Genomic DNA, 21,131 nt, shown 5'->3' with positions numbered 1-21,131 from the left:
TACTATTTATTCACAATGGCATGGTCTAATTCTCTAAATTTCTCTCGGAATTTAGAATCGGCTGAAATCTTCCATTGATTCTCTCACAGAGAAGAAATCGGCAGTTCTCGAAACGGAACTGACCCAGAAACGGAAGATTTCCGAAGTGAGGGTGAGCTCTCCCTGTGCTGATTCTCTGGGATCTGGGTTAGTTTTGTTCCCTTTATCGCGGGACATTAATGAGGTTTCACATTTCATTCTGTAGGAACAGGCGAGCAGTCTGCAGACCCACATCACATCCCAGTTCACACAAATGTACCAGATTCTTACTGAGAAAGAGCAGCGTTTACTCAGAGATCTCAGGGAAGAAGAGGAGAGGATTGTAGAGTCAATGGAGAAAAATCTTCAAGACATCCGCCTGAAATTAAGTTCCATTGAAGTGAAGCTCTCAAAGTTACAGAAACAGATGGAGGAACAGGACGAGCTGATATTTCTGAAGGTAGGATTATGATACTGGCCAGTGTATTAAAGTATTAATCACAAAAATATTGGTGATAACTTTGAATTTAATAAAGTACTCTATCTTTTTTTAAATAGAAGCAGAATTAACCTAAATTTGTTCTAATACCTGGATAATTCTGCTGTTGTCACTGTATTAACTGCTCCCACACTGCCTGCAGATTCTCAGGAATACAATAAATCTTTCGTGAATGAATTGTCATGATCTAGAAACTTATGAGTGGAATTGTTTCCCTGTTCATAAGTGTAATTTTCTTCTGATATTCACATTGTAATTCAGTTGCCATTTCACAGGGGTTTGTCTCATAAGGTGACTGTGAAATATTGTGTCTCTGAGTGTAGCTGATATTGAGATATAGTATCCGACATATAGACCATCTTAATTATATCATTAATTCTGCAACACAGAAAGAAACATAGTAAATTAGAGCACGAGGAGGCCATTCAGCCATTTAAGTCTGCACTGTCATTCAATGTTGTGAGAAACAAAGCTCACTCACTTCAATAATTTCAGTCCAAGACAAGATCTGAATCAGTAGTGTCATTTATTTTACACTTGCAAGTGGGTGTGATGTCCACAAGGCAGGGACAAAACACACTGAATTCAACAAATACTCGTTATTTATATAATTTGGTTCCTACATATTTTTTCTTATTTCATTGTTTCCCCCCCTGTTTACATCCTCCACTTCCCTAAGACCGGTACCCATTACACCTGTTTATCTCTTGTCTTATCCAGCCTTGTCTGTGACAAAATGCTTATTTCTGACCTCATAAGGTCATTTGACCTCATCCAATCCTTTGCTTACCATTATCTACTCCCTCCATCTGTGCTGCCCCTCACAGCATCTTATCACTAAGCCCTTTTAATTGGGGTTTGTTCCTGTGTTTCTGTAAAAGTGGGAAACAGATGTTTATACCTACTGTTTATACAGGCATATCTAATTTAACTGCCTCTCTTCACAGCATTTTATCTAGTGCCTGTATTTCTCCCATTGTCTTGCAGTCCCGTTTCTTTCTTGCATACATTTTTAGCTAATACAAAAAAACAATTATGCATTTCCTCCACATAGTTCCCATTCTTGTTGACTCAGCTCCTGGCTAAAACAATTACACACTGGTGTGAGTTCATTTATTTTTATATAATCAATTATAATTGCAGAATTGCAGAAGTAACATTAATTTACCTATATCCCACAATTTCCCCTTTTTCTTTAATCACCATTTGTTATCTTCTGCAATTTTTCTTTTAAGCATCGCCCCCGAAATTCGCAAGCATCATTCCGGAGATTTCATCTATCTTGGTCTCACTCATCTCCTCATTATTTAGTTAATAAAGTTCTTCTGCCTGATTTCCTTTTAGGGGCATCTGTTTCATTATTGCTGTCTCAAGCAGTCTTTGGGTGAGCCCTCATATACAGGGTATGATACAACAGCCAATGGCCACCAATACCCCGACTACTGCTATCAGGGAAGTAAGGATGGAAACTACCACCCCCTTCTACCTTCCAAACCAGGATTCAAGCCATCCTGTGAGAGATGTGTCTACTCCTGAATTCTCAGCCAGATCCTCTGCTAAGGTAGTCAATCCCCTTAAGGCCCAAGTAATTGAACCATCAGGTGCAGTGTTATTAGGAATAAAGGTACAACAGCTTTCTCCTAACATCACACACACACACCCTTTTTCTGCTAAAATCATATCAAGGGCCATTCTGTTCTCCCATGCCATCCTACTTGTCGCATCAAGCTGGTCTGATATTCTTTTAACCGCATCTCTTGTATAATTTATAAATTGCTGCTGATTATAGAAAATGTAATTTATCCAATCTACATTTTTATTAATTGTTACCCACCAAAAGAGAGCTGACTCAATGCCTGCTGCAATCTGGTTACGAGCCTTGAAGTCATCAGGTACTCCCCTAGGGACTCCTACCGAATCGAGATAAATCCTGTCATCGAAAGAAGTGTCTAACAGTGATCTCTTACCCCTTCCCTTTTTCCCTACTATCTTTTCCTTCTCAAATGCCAGGGTAAATGGAATTGCCAATTGTACAATTGCACATATCCCTCTCCAATCCGGAGGTAGCGTGGGTCTCAATATTTTGCCTCCACAGTACCACCACAGATCCGCTCGGGGAACCTTTAGTGCTGAGTCGTTCCCTCCTTTCTCCATTTCAGTAACATTTTTAATCTCTGTACATAATTTCAGCTCCCGAAAATCTCTCGACCGACTTGTATCTCGTCTACGCACACACGACGTGTGATTTCTAACTGCGGCGGAAAATGTGGGGGGGACTTTTGCATCTTTCTTCTCCAAGGGAGGGAACATCAGAGATAGGGAGGTACAATTCCTATCATTCCATGCAGTCTCATCCTGATACAGGGCTATCATACATTTCATGCCCTTCCTGTCTCGCTTCCACCCGAGTGGAAAGGAAACCACCTGGGCCACTGGCCTACCGGAGGCACATGCATAGCAATTGCTCTTGTTCAGACTTTTTACAGTATACTTTACCCATTCAACCCAGGCATTTGCATCCCCAAAGCCAGTTTCTATTTCAATGGTCTGTTTTAAGTCTTTTACCTCTATAATTTTTACTACTTTAGGATCAGCGGGAGGGGTGAAAGGTTGTATCTCATTATCCAGTCATTCTGCCCATTTTCCCTGTCCTACGCTAATTCGAAAACAACAGCCCACAAAATCCTTCCCATTTGCTTTCATTTCTATCCCAAATGTTTCATTTAATTGTATCTCATAGTTACCCCCCCCCCAATTGCTTCGTGCCATGTGGTTTTCTTTATTGTTAGGTATATTGGGTTACACGTTTTAGCGGGACACTCGCGAGCTGGTCGGAAGGGGGTCCGGTGTACTGTGACGAGACCATTATACCAAGTACCATCCCCAAGGCCATCCCCATAGGACTTAAGATGTATCTCAAAGCTGCGGTACTGTCCCTGATTATCTACATCCCCACAATTCACGAAGCTGTATGCATCAGCGTCTATTACTTGTGGATGATCAGACTCAGGAACTGTTAATAATACATATGAAAATGATATTTGTCAAAATCCCAATACTAAGAGGGCTAGCATCATAACTCTAAGCATTCCCAGTACTTTAAACATCAAGGTGATGCACAATATGACTTAATATACAATCCTACAGAAATAATCCCCGCGCTCGCGTCGCCACTGTATAATCAGTTACTCAAAGTCTCTTTAGTCTGAGTTTCAGCGGGTCTTGCGTTGATTCGGCTGTCCAGACCTCTTCTTCAACTGGAGATTCCACTGGGTAAAACCAATGACTGCAGATGCTGGAAACCAGATTCTGGATCAGTGGTGCTGGAAGAGCACAGCAATTCAGGCAGCATCCGAGGACAGGCAAAATCGATGTTTCGGGCAAAAGCCCTTTATCAGGAGATTCCACTGGCCCTTTGATCCGAGTGTAATGAGTCCAGCCTTTCCCCACCGTCCTTATTGCCGTTTCGGTAGTCAAAAGAGCCTGGTACGGCTCTTCCCAGTCTGACTGCAATTTAGTCTCTGTCCATGATTTTACTAAGACCCAATCTCCCGGCTGGATGGGATGAACGGTGAATTCAAGGGGTGGAATCTGTGCCAATAAACCCTATTTCCTGAGCAAAGACAAAGAGGAGGACAAGCCCAGTATATACTTCTTTAAAAACAAATCTTTAGTTTCAGGAATTGGCAATTCTCCATTCGTTCCCGAGTAAGGTAATCCAAATAAGATTTCATAGGGGGATAGTCCCAGATCTTTCCTCCTCCAAGGGACAAGCCCAAAAGGCATTCTTTAAATCTATCACACTAAACCATTTGTGGTCATGGGGGATCTTACTTAATCTCTAATCAGTCCCTCAATTACTGGCTGCAGTCCTCGTGTACCTTCTATGGAAATGGGATATTGTCGCTCACAGAAAATGTCCCCTTTCCTTTTTAAATTTACTTCAAGGGGAGGGATCTGTAGTCCTCCACGATTCCCTTCCCTAGCCCATACAATAGGGTCTATCTCTCTCTCCATATCCTCTGTCAACATTGCCATTTGTACAACTAATTCTTTTTCCTGAATTCCAATCTCTAGTCCTAAGAGGATAATTAAGTCTCTCCCTAGTAAGTTACTTCCATATCAGGGATATACAACAATTCCCCTGTGACCCTATCCTTAGGACCTTCTATCATCATAGGTTCAAATACTGGAACAGTAAATCCCTCCCCTTTTACCCCCGAAACAGTAATTGACCGTGTCGACATTTCTACTTTCTTTGCAAGAAAACTGAAGGAGTCTCATCTTTCTCCTGTCTAACTTCAAAGGCTTTAGTCGGATACTGGGACTTCGGAACTGCCTCTCTTATTCCTTTTAGAATCAGGTCTTTCAATTCCCTCATTTCTTCTCTATGCTCCGGGTTTTGATTTTCCCACTGGGGATCTCTGAGGGGAAACTTTACCTCTCCCTGTCCAGCATCCCCATCTCCAATCGGGTGTTCCCTGTCCCATATTTTAATGGCTGCTCCCCGTATAAGTCCCCTTTCCTCCCCAGTAAATAGTATATTCAAAATAGAAATTAACTCAGCCCACGTATACAGACTGGGCCCCAAAAATTGATCAATTTGTTCAAACAACCCTACCGGATCCTCAACCAGGACCTTCATTCCCTTTTTAAATGTTCTGACCTCCCCACTGGTGAGGGGGGCACTCACAAACCCAATCTCTTTGTCCCCTATTGGTACCTCCCGAAGGGGATAAGTCATTACGTTCTTCCCCTTTTTCTTTCTTAAAGAAATATTGCAATATTTCTAGCTCCCATAACTTCAAACACCAATTCATCAATTCATGCTTGACTAACTTTAAAGCCTGTTCCAAACTTGTAAATATATTTATATATTTACGTTCATTTATTAAGTATTTAATATTTAAAATGTAAAATGCATACTGTTCCCAATTTTGAAATTCACTGTAATTACCCAGTTTTAGTCCCTTAATTTAAATCCAAAATTAGTTTTCTTAAGTAGTCCTGACCAATCATTGCTCAATTACAATTTTATAGGTCGTGAAATAATCAGAGCTGCCTTAAAAGAATTTGTCTATTCAAGTTTAAAAAAAACTGCTAATGCATGAACAATGGCGAATCCAAGGTCACAGATATTAACCATAGGAGTTTCGCTTTTACTACAATCTAATGTTGAACTGAAACTTCAACTGTCCTCCGTAAATTGCTTTTATGTAAAGATAAAAGAGATTAGTTAGAAACTGATAGTAAGGCAGTCATTATCTGTAAAAAGAACAGGTGTTATCACTATTTGTTTTTCATAATCTCGATAGAATCCTTAACCTTAAAAGAAATCATGTTAAGTTTCCATAATAAAAATCAGATTCAAAACAGTCCTGGAACTCAAGCTCCAGGGAATAAAACGCAAACATTCAATCACCAACAAACAAATGTGCATTCAAACCAAATCACAAAGGGTTAAACTTCCTACCAGCTGGACAGCTCTTTTCGTTCTCTCTCTCTCACTCATTGACAAATAAATTCAGATATTTACAAACCCAGTCTTCGTCCGATCTGTACTTCGGCCAGAAGATGGCGGGACGAAGAATGAATTCCTTAGTCCATACAAAGCAACAATATTTAATCATCTTTTTCCCTTGTACAAGTATTATTTTGCCAATTCCACAACATCCTGCCCAAAGGACATTCTGGAGGTATGTTGTAAGGGACCCTGCCTCCATTTCCATTGCCTTTTTCTTCTTTTGTTTTCCCGGAGGCTTTTTCCTTACCCACTGCACAACCATATTGAGTTCCTTCGTTAATCCCTTATTAACTACTAAAACTCAATCCAGGCCACCAAGGCAATACTTAAAAGTCAATTTTCTTACCTTGGTCTGTGCACAGAGTTGCCTGGCCCCTTTTTGCCGTATTTTCTATTGACCTCCTCTCACTGTCTGATTCAGATGTCTCTCTTATGGGATTCGTACCAGTCGCCCAAGGGAGCGGACCAAACCGGGATACGAGACCGCTCCTCAATGGGGAATGGGATGCGTCTTCCCAGTGTCCAGGGCCAGCCACTCCCCCCAGCGATGGAAGAACATCCCGGACAGCCCCCAATTGTGAGAAACAAAGTTCACTCACTTCAATAATTTCAGTCCGAGACAAGATCTGAATCAGTAGTGTCATTTATTTTCCACTTGCAAGTGGGTGTGATGTCCACAAGGCAGGGACAAAACACACTGAATTCAACAAATACTCGATATTTATATAATTTGGTTCCTACATATTTTTTTTTTCATTGTTTCCCCCTGTTTACATCCTCCACTTCCCTAAGACCGGTACCCATTACTCCTGTTTATCTCTTGTCTTATCCGGCCTTGTCTGTGACAAAATGCTTATTTCTGACCTCACAAGGCCATTTGACCTCACCCCATCCTTTGCTTACCATTATCTACTCCCTCCATCTGTGCTGCCCCTCACAGCATCTTATCACTAAGCCCTTTTAATTGGGGTTTGTTCCTGTGTTTCTGTAAAAGTGGGAAACAGATGTTTATACCTACTGTTTATACAGGCATATCTAATTTAACTGCCTCTCTTCACAGCATTTATCTCGTGCCTGTATTTCTCCCATTGTCTTGCAGTCCCGTTTCTTTCTTGCATACATTTTTAGCTAATACAAAAAAAAATTATGCATTTCCTCCACATAGTTTCCATTCTTGTTGACTCAGCTCCTGGCTAAAACAGTTACACACTGGTGTGAGTTCATTTATTTTTATATAATCAATTATAATTGCAGAATTGCAGAAGTAACATTAATTTACCTATATCCCACAATTGTGATTGTGGCTGATCATCCAACAGATGAAAACCTCTTACTTTTTATCCAACTACCTTGAAAATTTGTGTGTTTATTCCCCCATTTAAACTGCAGCATTTAGTTTATATTGTCTCTCCTCATTCTTCCTGCGAAATACTTCACTTGTTGCAATTTTCTCCACATACCCTTTGATTCCTTTAGCCCTAATAACTATATATGTAAAAATAAAAAAGTTTTTGAAAGCATACAATGTTTTGGCCTCAACCAATTTCTGTGGCAAAGAATTCCACAGGCTCACTATTCTCTGGATGAAGAAACTTCTTCTCACCTCAGTCCTAGGTGGCCAAGCCGGTATTTGTGGACAGTGGTCCCTGGTTCTGAACTTCCTAGTCATCAGGAATATCCTTCCTGCACTTATTGTGCCCAATGTAAATTTCTATGAGAACCCTCCTCATTCTTCTAAATCCCAGTGAATATAGCCCAGTCTGTCTTCATATATCAATCCTGCCATGTCTTAAATCAGTTTGGTAACCTTTGTTGCATTGTCTATAAAGCCTGAACACCCTTCCTCAGTTAAGAAGACTAAAGCTGCACTTACTTCTCCAAATACGGTCTCACTAAGGCTCTGTATAATTCAGTCCATCCTTCCTGTTAAATGGAGGAGTTATCCAATTTATTTCACTGCCCCTGCCTTTTCCCGATGTAATGAGCAAATATCTCCTTTTCACATATAAGAGTAATTCCCTCCCAAAAATTTCAACTAAATGTGCCTTCTCCATCATGTTGGTGCAAATCATTAACAATCATTGGTAAACGAAAACCTCTTACTTTTTATCCAATTACCTTGAAGATTTGTGTGTTTATTCTCCCATTTAAACTGCAGCATTTAATTTATATTGTCTCTCCTCATTCTTCCTTCAAAATACTTCATTTTTCCCTTCTGCATGAAATCTCATTCTGCTCAGTGTCTGTTTGTTTCATTATCCTATCTTCTCCTGAAATTGTTACTATCATGCTCAATAATTGTTGTTTTACTTATTCCAGGAGGAGGCTTGTCAGAAGAAAAGGTAAGAGCGTGTTCTTTACTGAAAAATTGCTGTGTTTGTTGCCAGGGTTGTTCGTGGATTTCGTTTCTTCAGACAATTCCAAAATTATCTTAAAAGAATTATTAATTGGATGACAATAACTTAATTTAATGTTTTAATAATAGTATAATTTAACAATGATATGAATAATGGTTTTGAAATATGGTATATCAATAATAGACCATTTTCCAAAGGTTCACAGTGGCCATTTTAAGTTCCAGTCTGCCAGTGAGGTAAATTGACCCTGAGCGAGCAACACTTCCTTGCCTAGATTTTCAAGTCTTGGGCCATTCAAGCAACTGCAGGACATCTCTGTCTCAGGCTTGCTATAGTGCTTCAGCACTACAGCAGGTGGGCGGCACGGTGGCACAGTGGTTAGCACTGCTGCCTCACAGCGCCAGAGACCCGGGTTCAATTCCCACCTCAGGTGACTGACTGTGTGGAGTTTGCATGTTCTCCCCGTGTCTGCGTGGGTTTCCTCCCACAGTCCAAAGATGTGCAGGTCAGGTGAATTGGCCAGGCTAAATTGCCCGTAGTGTTTGGTAAGGGATAAATGTAGAGGTATGGGTGGGTTGCGCTTTGGTGGGTCGGTGTGGACTTGTTGGGCTGAGGGCCTGTTTCCACACTGTAAGTAATCTAATCTGATCAATCTCAGAAAGTCAGATCTTAATGGAGAGTTCTTTTGAATGTTTACGCGATAATGCATTATTGTTTTGTCACAAGCAGCAATTTTCATTTTCTAATGCGTTTAATATATTATGCCATCTGAAGTGCTGTACAGTGGTGTTTGAGACTAAAATGTGACATTGAGTCCTCTAGGAGATGTTAACACTCAGCGGAATAGGTTGATAGTAAATGCATTAAAGGAGAAAAGGGAATTGAAGATGAAGAGTTTTAAGGTGTTCTTTCTAGAGGTTAAGGATTAGGCAGCTGAAAGTCCAGCAACCAGTGGTGGAGCAACTAAAATTAGAGACAAATAGTATATAATAGAATTATTGTTGCATGCCCTCAAATAAGGACAGTGAAAAGTTACTTATGGTGCCATCTTACGTACAATGGTACCTGGGTATAATCCTTAGTTACAGGATAGAGAAATGGAGAAAAACAAGTTACATGACAGCTATACACAGTATAACTATAGGTCAGAAAAACAAGAATCAAAGTTAAAAAGATAAATGTCACAATCTGGCTCCAAGAGCTCTCCCCAGCAGACCAGTGCAGGGGGCTTCCTCATGGCCTGAGTGCTGGCTGCCATCATGCACTTCACTGGGTTGCTGTCTCTCACTCCCACACCAGGCCATTGTCCCCACTCCTGCACTGGGCTGCTGCCACTGCTCCAGGACAGATGTTGAAGAATTCGGAGTAGAGGAGAGCAGAGTTTTTGGAGTGCTGTGTGCCTCACATATTGCATAATTGGATAGTCAGCACATGCCCAATTTTTAGTTGTTCAAGTATTTGCAGCCTTTAGTCTTGTTTATGGTGCAGCAAGTTTTTGAGCTGAATGCCTTTCTTTTTAGAAAAGATTAGATTCCCTACAATGTGGAAACAGGCCCTTCAGCCCAACGAGTCCACACTGACCCTCCGAAGAGTAACCCACCCACTAGTGCACCTAACACTTTGGGCAATTTAGCATGGCCAGTTCACCTAACCTGCACATCTTTGGACTGCGGGAGGAAACCACAGCACCCAGAGGATGTGCAAACTCCACACAGACAGTCATCCAAGGCTGGAATCGAACGTGGGGCTCTGGTACTGTGAGGCAGCACTGCTAACTACTGAGCCACCGTTTTTGTGTCAGATGTGATGTCCTGCCAACGAATCCATTAGTTTAATTAATCTATTGGACCTTTTTTATTGATTTGGGCTTTTACTTGCTTTGTCGTTGTCTTCTCAAGATTTCATTTGCTCAGTTAAAGAAACAGGATTACCCTTCTCTGACATGAAATGAACCCAAGTTTGAGAAGGTTGGAATAGCTTGACCATTCATATAATTTCTTTAAATATCCTAATGAAAATGAATTTCACTAGTTATTAATAACAGTCTTTATTTTTACAGTATTAAGGAGGAGTACCAGCCACTCTCAGTAAGAAATACCACCCTGTCTACCGGAAAATTCAATGGTCCTTTACAGTATACAGTGTGGAGAGAAATGATGGACATCATTAGCCCTGGTAAAACTCTTAAAATTAATTTTCCTGATAATGAATTGAGTTGTGAAGATGCTACAGTGGCCTCCAAGGCTCAGAAAATTTATTTACATGACTGGCTGTTAAACCTCAAGACATTTTTAATTCTCATGTTTCTCTTTTCTGTGGTTTCCTTTGGATCGGTGTCTGAAGTTATCTGGCATTTTGCACCAAAATTCACTGGACCATAAGCAAAAATAAAGGCTGCAAACATTTGAACAACTGAAAGTTGGCAAATGAAGGGATCTGTGTAATGAGAGGAATAGAGCATGAATTCTAATATCCAACACTAAAATTGCAAGGGAAACTAGAGTGTTCCATTTCAAATTCTTTAGAGGATATTATTGACATATTCTCAGGAAGATGTGTAGACATTGGAGAGGAAAGGTTGGAGAGGTAGGAAAGTAGTGCAGAACTCTCCTGTGGCTATCTGTTCTCTAACAAATATTTTGCTTTGGAAAAGATAAGGGGTGATGAACTGTCATAGGAATGTAGTACTAGCAGCCAGGTTTCTGGTACTAAAACTGGTTCTGCCATAATAAGTAGTATGTCAGGTTTCATGCGATTGATTGTCATAGGGACTCTCTAGTCAGGCACAGATAAATCTTTCTGCGGCTGATAGGGAGACATCAGGAGTAATAAGTTCCCACCTTGGTGTCAGGGTCAAAGATATCTTGGAGAAGATGCAGAATATTCTCAAAGCGGAGACTGACTAGCAGGGGATTGTTGTAGAAACATCTGTACAAACAACTTAGGAAGAGAAAGAGATGAGGTTCTGAAGGAGACTGAAGGAAATGAGGCAGGAGGTTAAAAAGCAGGTCCTTGAGGGTAGTAATACAAGAATTTTGCCCAGTACTACGTGCTATTGAAAGTAAGAATAGGAAGATAGAGCAGATGACTATATGGCAAAAGTGAGTACTGCAGATGCTGGAAATCAGTCTAGATTAGAGTGGTGCTGGAAAAGCACAGCAGATCAGGCAGCATCCGAGATGCAGGAAAATCGACATTTTGGGCAAAATCCCTTCATTAGGAGTAGAGGCAGGGAGCCTCCAGGGTGGAGAAATAAATGGGAGGGGAGTGGGGCTGGGGAGAAGGTAGAAAAGAGTACAATTGATAGATGAGGGTGGGGATGAAGCTGATAAGTCAGAGAGGAGGGTGGAGCGAATAGGTGGAAAGGAAGATTGACAGGTAGGACAGGTCATGAGGATGGTGCTGAGCTGGAAAGTTGGAACTAGGTAAAGAGGGGGGAGGGGAAATGAGGAAACTGGTGAAGTCCACTTTGATGCCCTGGGGTTGAAGTGTTCCAAGGCAGAAGATGAGGCGTTCTTCCCCCAGGTGTCGGGTGGTGAGGGAGTGGCAGTGGAGGAGGCCCAGGACCTGCATGTCCTTGGCAGAGTATGAGGGGGAGGTGAAATGTTGGGCCACGGGGTGGTGGGATTGATTGGTGCAGATGTCCCTGAGATGTTCCCTAAAGTGCTCTACGAGAAGGCGTCCAGTCTCCCCAACGTAGAGAAGATTGCATCGGGAGCAACTGATACAATAAATGACATTGGTGGATGTGGAAGGCTCCTTTGGGGCCTTGGATGGAGGTGAGGGTGGAGGTGTGGGCGCAGGTTTTGCAATTCTTGCAGTGGCAGGGGAAGGTGCCAGGATTGGAGGGTGGGTTGTTGGGGGCGTGGACCTGACCAGTTGGTCACGGAGGGAATGGTCTTTGTGGAAGGCGGAAAGGTGTGGGGAGGGAAATAGATCCCTGGTGGTGGGGTCCGTTTGGAGGTGGCGGAAATGTCGGCGGATGATGCAGTTTATGCGAAGGTTGGTAGGGTGGAAGGTGTGGGTTGGGTTGGAGTCCAAAGAGGTCATGAGAAAGAGGTCATGAGAAAGAGATAAGTCTGAGGCTGGTACAGCTGAAAGGAGGAACCTGTCAAGTAGTAAAGGTAGGCAAGCACAAGACAGAAGACAAGGGAAGACTGATAAATTAGGAAGTACAAATATTTCAATGCAAGTAGCCTGACAGCTAAGGCAGATGAACTCAGGGAATGTTGGGAACATGGAACTGGGATATCATAACTATTGCAGAAATATGGCTCAGAGAATGGTAGGACTAGCTTAATGTTCAAGGATATAGATACTATGGGAAGGATAGAAAATGGAACAAGATAGGAGAGGAAGTTGCGTTTTTGTTTAGTGATGACACTGCAGCTGTACTTAGATTAAATTCAGTTCCCTCATTGTGGAAACAGGCCCTTCGGCCCAACAAGTCCACACCGACCCTCCGAAGAGTAACCCACTCCACTCTGACTAATGCACCTAACAACTATGGAAAATTTAACTTAAGGAGGATACTCCTGGAAGTACATCCAGTGAAGTTATTGGATGGAACTGAGAATTAAGAAAAAGGATGATCACCTTATTGGGATTGTGCTATAGTCCCCTCAATAGTGAGCAGAAAATTGAGAAGCATGTTTATAAGGATATCTCATATATCTCAATAGTGATAGGGTAGTAATGGTCGGGGATTTTAATTTTTTTGTTTATTTGTGAGATGAGGGAATAGTTGGTGTGCCCATCATTTATTGCCCACTCCTAACTGCCCAGAAAGCAGTTGACAGTCAACCACATTGCTGTGAGTCTGAAATCACATGTAGGGCAGACCAGATAAGGATGATAGATTTCCTTCCCTAAGCGGTATTAATGAACTAGATGGGTTTTTCTGATAATTGACAATGGATTCACAATCATCATTAAACTCTTAATCCCAGATTTTTATTGAATTAAAAGTGCAACATCTGCCTCTGTAAGGGCATTCAAAATTAGAGATCATAGGTTTATGTGAGAGGAAAAAGATACAAAAGAGATCTAAGGGACAATGTTTTTACACTGAGGGTGGTGCATGTATGGAATGAGCTGCCAAAGGAAGTGGTGGAAGCTGGTACAATTACAACATTAAAAGGGCATCTGGATGGGTACATGAAAAGGAAGGGTTTAGAGTGATATGGGCCAAATGCTGGCAAATATTACGAGATTAATTTAGGATATCTGGTTGGCATGGACAAGTTGTAATGAAGGGTCTGTTTCCTTGCTGTTCAACTCTATGATCCAATGAGGTTGTCTTGACAGATGAAATTGTGCAAAATAGTATTACAATCTTTCTAAAACAGAGGTCACTCATTTTAAAATATGTGAAATCAATTGAGTTATTAGCATAAATGCAGTGTCATTGAAATCAATATCAATGATGAAGAAAGCACTGATGACACAATATAGTGAACAATAAAGTTGTTGCATTTGGAAAATTTGTGAATTTGCAACTTACGTAGTATGGACACTATTGCGGTAGCCATTTACTGCAGATGCTGGAATCTGCAATGAAAACAAGAAGTGCTGGAGATCACAGTGGGTCAGGCAGCATTCATGAAGAGTTATAGAGTCATAGAGATGTATAGCATGGAAACAGACCCAATGGTCCAACTCACCCATGCTGAACAGATATTCTACATTAATCTAGTCCTATTTGCCAGCACTTGGCCCATATCCCTCTAAACCCTTCCTACTCCTATACCCACCCAGATGTCTTTTAAATGTTGCAATTTTACCAGCCTCCACCACTTCCTCTAACAGCTCATTCCATGCATGCACCACCCTCTGCATGAAAATGTTGCCCCTTAGGACCCTTTTAAATTTTTCCCCTCTTACCCTAAACTAATATCCCCTAGTTTTGGACTCCCCCAGCTCAGAGAAAAGAGAGCAACATTGTGAGTTTAGATGACTTTTCAACAGGACATTATTGAATTCCTTTCATGGAATATAACCTCTCTGTGTTTATCCACTAGAGTCTCAAATTTCATGATGAAGGACAGATAGCCAAATTAGAATCTAGCACAACTTCCTCTTTATTAGTAACTCTTTAGTTCTTATTAAACACACTGTCAATAAATTATCTGTTTTACAAGAATCTAGATATTACCAGTACATGACAAACTGGCCAGGTTTGTTCTGATATGTCTATTCTCTGAGTTCTAAACTCAGTGGCCTCTCTTGGCGATGGTTGGTCTCAAGTTGTTGCTGTTGATGTCTTTGATACTTCTTCTTTCATAACTTTTTTTTTCCAGTTTTCTAGCCTATTCAATGTCCTGCATCCTTGCACAAGACCATCAGAGTTCTGAGCTCATTTCTCCAACAGTTGTGCAAACAGGAGATATGTGTTTCCATAGTTCTTCTTAAAAATCTTATTTTATCCCATTTTGCAGCAGTTGAATAACCTTTAGCATCAGCCATTTGCCTCAGTAGTTAGTCGTCTGATTTTAATTCTTCCTTTCTGGTGTTTTATGTAAGGTTAACATAATTTCCCATCATGCATTGTAGGCTTCAACTCTATTAGCCACAAGCCCACAGTCACCCATACAATATCAACTGTATGAAACATGTATTTTGAATTCTACATCATAGGGAGATGTTAGGAAATAGAAATATTTGATTTCAGTGGAACTTTTAATGCGAATCTCTTTGATGAGTTCTCAAGTGCAGGACAGTTTACAATTTTGCTTGCTGGGAATGGAGGTAAATGTTGCCCTTTAGCATGAGAAGCTTAAAAGGTCAGTGGAATAGTAAAAGTATCTTAGTGGCAGAAACTGTTCTTGGTGAAGTGGTATAATGGAATTTTTCTAAGTAAAAATATTGCAAAAAAAATTCCAAAAGATGACACAACAGCAATACCCATTCAGTGCTATCATAGATAATAAGATTCTATGATACAATATAATGTACACTTAACAAAATGCATGAGTGAGAAAAGACTGAGGATCAAAACCGCAGTTTAAAAACAAATGCTGGTTGATGGAGAAATGTTTAAGTTGAAATGGGGGGGGATAGCAGCATTCAGGAATCAAAGAATGGGAGAAGTTCTCAGAAACTGAAAAATATCCTTGGAACTTTAAAGAAAGAAAGAGAAAAGAGGATTTTGTTTATTACATTTTATGTCTTTTTATTGTTACGTATTGATTTATTTCTAAAGAAAGGGTATCTGTTATCGTCTAACAAGGTCTGAAGGGATGCCTGAGACTGAATGGAATGAGGAAACCAAAAATGAATATATTAACGAAGGGTTGATTGGGATGAATTGTTAATATAAACATGAGAAGCTATTAATCAGTAGATGTGAGTACGAAGGTGTGTAATTAATTGAAATAAAGCTCACATTTAAGTGTGAATTTGAACTAATCCCACCTCTTCCCTTTCTATAATTTCCACATCCTGACTCTCTGACAGGATTTGCTTTCTCTCCCTCCCTTTCATTCATTATTTCCTCTCCTCTTCCCTGTTCCTCATCATGTGCCCTTTCCCCTCTACCTCTTGCTCTGTTCCCACCCCTTATGCCCCACGACAACCCTCATCCACCCCCATCTTTTCTTTTTCATTTCTTTCATTCTGCAGTCCCCCTCCTATACGTCATACTTCTGTTGTCTCCTCCCTCCCTTTTCCAGCTATCCCTCCATCGAACTGAATTTTACCCACCCACCTTATACCTTTTCCCTTCTTTCCCTTAATGACTAATTTTGTTACTTTAACTTTCCCACAGTTCCAGCCTCTCTGACTCTGGATCCAAACACTGCAAATCCCTGCCTCGTCCTGTCCCAGGACCGAACCAGAGCGCAACTCGGAGACAAGCCAACTGAACTTCCGAGAAAAGTGACACAGTTTGATCAGTGTACTTGTGTCCTTGGATTGGAGGGATTCACATCAGGGAGACACTACTGGGAGGTGGAGGTGGGAGACAAGACTGAGTGGGGCTTGGGTGTGGCCCGAGAGTCTGTGGAGAGGAAGGGGGGTATTGACCCAAGACCGGAGACAGGATATTGGGTTGTGTGGCTGATTCCTGGGAGTGGTTATTTAGCCGGCACTTACCCCTCATGGATCCGCCTGAGCACAAATGTGAATCCCTGGAAGATGGGGGTTTTCCTGGACTATGAGGGTGGACAGGTGTCATTTTACAATGCGGACACCATGTCTCATCTCCACACTTTCACCCACACTTTCACTGAGAGGATCTTTCCCTTCTTTCATTTGGGATCAAATGATGACAGGAAAAACTCTGCCCCGCTGACAATCTGTGGAATTAAAGGGCACTGACAGATCCACCTGATAATCTGACCCCATCCTCTTGCCTCTTGCCAGCTGTAACCTGATGGGTGTGGGTCTCAGTGACAGGTGGAGAGAGAGGTTAACATTCCGGGAATAAACCCTGTATCGGAACTAGGAACTGAAAGATCAGCAAGGATCTGTGTAGGGCTGGGGGAAAGAAGGAGGGGGAGAGAAGAAACAAATAGAAGCTCAGTTGCAGAGAGGGACTTACTGGGTAGAATGAGCTGTGAGCTGCAGGAAACCGGGGACCTTCCTGACTGTAATGTTGCTCCATGGTTGGATGTTTCAGTGCAACATCACTGTTGCGAGTGCTAGACAATAGAAGCTGCACATCATTTTAAACAATGCAGTTTGGTTCCCCATCAGACTTTAGACATAAATCAAAAACAAAGTTTGTTTCATTTTCTCCTTACTCAATGCTCTACATCCTTACTGTTGTAGCAGCTCATGATCTAAAGCAGACAAAATGGCCACGTGGGGCTTTTTCTTTAGCTAGCACAAGATCGTCAAAAGGGTTTGACAGTTCCATACAGCAGATGTTCACAGCTAGGTCGGTAGTCTCCATATAGATATACTGGATAAGGTGAAATTCTCCATTGAAAGAAACATAAGGGAAGTTAATCAGGTTTCTGTCAACAGACAGTTTTAAACATACAAACATTTTAATAAGGAGCATTTTTGAAAGGTCTTGTTTACCCACAATCCCAAGCATGTTATATAGTAAGAAGTAGAAAAAAAAGTATGATCCTATTGTATTCTGAATTTTTTAGGTGATTGTAGAATTAGAAAGGCAGACACCAAACTAATGTGAAAAGGTTAGTTGCATTCCTTTAGCAAATGATTCAATGGCAGTAAAGAGAACTATTGTGTTATTTGGGAAGATAAAGTGATAAATACTCTGAACAAGAACTCCAAAAAACACCATTGGCACAGGAGGAGGGCAGAGAATGATTGTAAAAAGATAGATCACAACTGGGGTGATATAAATAATTGAAAATTAAGTGCAAATAATTCAACAAGTTCTTTCATCCAAAGATCAAAGGAAGAGTGATAGAGTTACAAAATATATAAATTGAAGATGTGGTTATGTTCTCTTATTAGTTGTTGAATCTAAACAAGTTTTGCTTAATAGGTTGGTAAAGTCATAAGTAATTGAAGTTCACCATCATCAGTGGAATTCAAACAAATTACTTTTATTAAGAAAAGATAATTAGCAATGGAAAGTGTTTCGAGTAGAAATAGAAAGGATTTATTTGAAAGTGAAACTTTAGTTTAAAAATCACTTATAGCATGCCAATAGTTGGGGTCATAAGTTGCAAGTTGTTTGTTTATTCTCTCAGGCTGAAGTTAGAGAGAGGTTGTTCTCAATTTGTCAGCTATGACACAGTAAGTTCATATTAGATTTGTTTTTAAAGACTTTATAATAATTGGTAGAGATTTGTGACATTAAAATTAGCATAGAATTTGGAAGAGTTCTTAGTGAAAAGGAACTATTTAGCTAATTGGTAAATAATGCGGTACAGCCGGAAAATGTTTGGGAAGGTGTAAAACTGTCAGAAACATTGTAAGATCCTAAAGACAGATGATGGAGGTATCTAGTTAACATCATGAGATTATGGGAGGACCTAGAGCTGTCCATGGAGTTGCCAATCATTGATCATGTATGCAGTGGACTGGATGTATATATTAGGGGGATGTGGCTAACAATGATGTCAATGTTGCATGTAATTATTGTAATGGGAAGGTATAAAAATGTTGTATTTCACTGGACAATGCAAAGCATAATTGACTTCCAATCTGAACTGTAATTCAGAGGGCAACTGGGCTACACGTGAAAGCCAGATTCGGGGTGGTCTCTGGCCTCTCCCACATATGTGGCAATAGAGCTCTGAATAAAGATAGCTTGTGCTAAGGAACATAGACCTTAAGATTACTCTTTGATATTTCTCCCTACAACACTTACAAAAGCACTCTCCATGATTATTGACCCCAGGCATACAAGCACTTATTCAAGAAGAATATTTGTTTGGAACAGGCTCTACATCCATCATCACCTTGTGTAGAAACTTGAGAAGGCCCTCCTGATTTGAGATGACAATCCCTGTGGAATCATAGCACAAAATAACAAATTTCAGCCCATTTGACTGCCCAGCACTTTGAAAAGATAATTTGCGGTCCCATTCTCTCACTCTTCTCCTCTGGTTCTCATATAGTGTTAACCTTGAAGTTTTCATTCACAACTCATTTGAAAGTTGAAATAATTGCCCTCACCTTTCCTTCTTGATAATAAGTTACTGTGTGTAACTTCCTCCTCATACTTTCTCTAGTTCTTGTGCAAATACTAAGATCCATTTCTGCACCCCGACTGTTATTCTGAAACTGTGTCTCAGCAGCAAGCCAACCCGGACCTCCCATTTGTAGATAAACACACCAAGCAGTGCTCAGTAATTCTGGCACCACTTCCCAATTTAAACACAACCACTGCAAGCAGATAAGTGAGATATATTTGTTTCAGTGTTCATGTTGTTAGTGTATCTGGGGGTTGACCAGAATATTCTTTATAGTTTTGTAATAGGTTAGATGCTTAATTAGAAAGTGTACCTTCTGAAATAGAATTACCATGTACTCCAACTAATATGTGTATACATATGTATTTTGACCCTAAATAGTTCAGCATTCTGTTTTGTTTTGGAATTCTTCTGTGGTGTTTTATGACTTTAAATACTGTTGCCTATGAAATATTCTACACAGGCACTTAGACCAGTTTATTATTCATAAAACATGTTTATCCAAGTGCTATTACTATGTGAACCAAACAAAGAACTAAGTATTTTTTAATGAGTTTCCAAAACTCCAGTTCAATGTGCAAGACAAATCTGGGATTGTCCTTGTTTTCTTTTGCATTCCATCAAGCCTGACTTGCAGAAAGTACTTAGCCAATTTTGTGTTGGGCATAGTTATTTAGACTGTTGGCCACTTGGCCACAATCCCTCTTCTTGATCCTATGAGCCTGAGCGAATAGGATAATGCAATGCAAGTCAATATCCCTTCACAGCCTAGTATCTGAGTCTCAGACAATCAGCCCAAAATCGCTAACCCTTACATGATAAAAACATCCTTAATTAAGTATTGTTAAAAAAAATTGCTTCTTAACTTTAAATTCGTACACAGAGAACTTAAATATAACAGGAGTCAAGACAAAACATGTCTTAAACATTTTCTGGAATGCAATACAAATCTCAAACATTGTAAAATCAAAAATAAAAACTGGTTCGTACCAGTTTTCAAGTATCAAAATACAAAGTGAATATTTACATCTGTGTTTAATGGATTTTTTATTGTATGTGTGGAAAGCATTGGTTGAACATTATCTCCCTACATAGTCTCTGAAGTAGTTCGTTCTTCCACTGGATAAATTTTAATTTGCCTGTGTCTGTTGGGGTGAAACACATGTACCCCAGGTGTGGGACGGTGTGGTGTTTCAGTGGCTAGCACTGCTGCCTCACAGCACCAGGATCCCAGGTTCAATTCCAGCCTTGGGGACTGTCTGTGTGGAGTTTGCGCATTCTCCCTGCGTCTGTGTGGGTTTCCTCTGGGTACTGTGGTTTTCCCCCACATTCCAAAGATGTGCAGGCCAGGTGAATTGGCCATGCTAAATTGTTCAAAGTTGTTAGGAGCATTAGTCAGAGGGTCAGTGTGGACTTGTTGGGCCGAAGGGCCTGTTTCCACACTGTAGGAAATCTAATCTAAAAAAAAATTCTTGATTACTCAGTGTCATTAGCAAATTGATCCTGGTAATGCATTCCATGAAGTAGGTCTTCAAAATGTCTTCTGAGCTGATAGTTTATCCTGAAGGGAAATCTCGGTGGCATCTGTTTTTATTCTTAAATAATATCTCTGTATGGTTTTAAACATATTCCCCTTGCCTCCCTACTGGTGAAGATCTCTATTGGCCATATTTCAGTGCTGCCTTGCTGTTGTCTTGCTGAACTTTCCTCAAAAGATTTTTTTTTAAATTTTCCTCTTTTCATGTCTCATTTATGTCAAGCATAAATACTGGTCTGAGTTTGGAGCTAGGAGCGTGCTTGTGGCCATGCATCTGTATTTGGTCTGTGGTGCCTCTCATATAAAAGCATGTACAGTTAGGGCCAACTTTGCTTGGTCCTCCTTCCACTCTGCATGAATGGGGAGGCTAAGAGGGCTCGGCAGCTGCTACCTTACAATGTGGAGGCTGTGCTAATTAAGACGGGAAGACAAAGCGAAATGTTGCTGCGAGTAGGAGGAATCGGGGCCATGGAGAGTTTTGGTCAGCCTCATTCACCTCATCGGAATGTCTGATCAAATGTTTCCGTGAATCTCTGAGCCAAGCCGACTCCTGAAAACCCCACGAGCGTGACTTTCTTGC

The 21,131-nt window shown here is 40.7% G+C and overlaps 2 protein-coding genes across 3 annotated transcripts in view; one reads left to right on the top strand and one right to left on the bottom strand.

Annotated features, from left to right (window-relative positions):
- LOC148140106 (zinc-binding protein A33-like) overlaps positions 1–96 on the bottom strand; it is a 15,156-nt gene extending 15,060 nt beyond the window's left edge. Inside the window, exon 1 of the mRNA XM_087979313.1 lies at positions 4–96. The gene's annotated coding sequence lies outside the window, so the exon portion shown is untranslated. The remainder of the gene's footprint in view (positions 1–3) is intronic.
- Positions 1–21,131, top strand: part of LOC122541441 (zinc-binding protein A33-like) — a 23,690-nt gene extending 2,559 nt beyond the window's left edge. The window contains exons 2-7 of one of the 2 annotated variants that reach the window (XM_087979308.1): positions 56–151; positions 245–478; positions 6,463–6,618; positions 8,361–8,383; positions 10,458–10,573; positions 16,164–21,131. In XM_087979308.1, the coding sequence (XP_087835434.1) occupies positions 56–151; positions 245–478; positions 6,463–6,618; positions 8,361–8,383; positions 10,458–10,573; positions 16,164–16,714 (1,176 nt within the window). In that variant the 3' untranslated portion in view covers positions 16,715–21,131. The remainder of the gene's footprint in view (positions 1–55; positions 152–244; positions 479–6,462; positions 6,619–8,360; positions 8,384–10,457; positions 10,574–16,163) is intronic. The other variant, XM_043678219.2, reaches the window with a different exon arrangement.

The sequence above is a fragment of the Chiloscyllium plagiosum genome, unplaced genomic scaffold, assembly GCF_037043375.1.
Source record: "Chiloscyllium plagiosum isolate Xiang-an unplaced genomic scaffold, Cpla_swu_hap1 HiC_scaffold_35, whole genome shotgun sequence".
Taxonomy (NCBI): Eukaryota; Metazoa; Chordata; class Chondrichthyes; order Orectolobiformes; family Hemiscylliidae; genus Chiloscyllium; species Chiloscyllium plagiosum.
The sequence above is the reverse complement of the archived record's forward strand: the minus strand, read 5'-3'. Positions and strand labels throughout refer to the sequence as shown.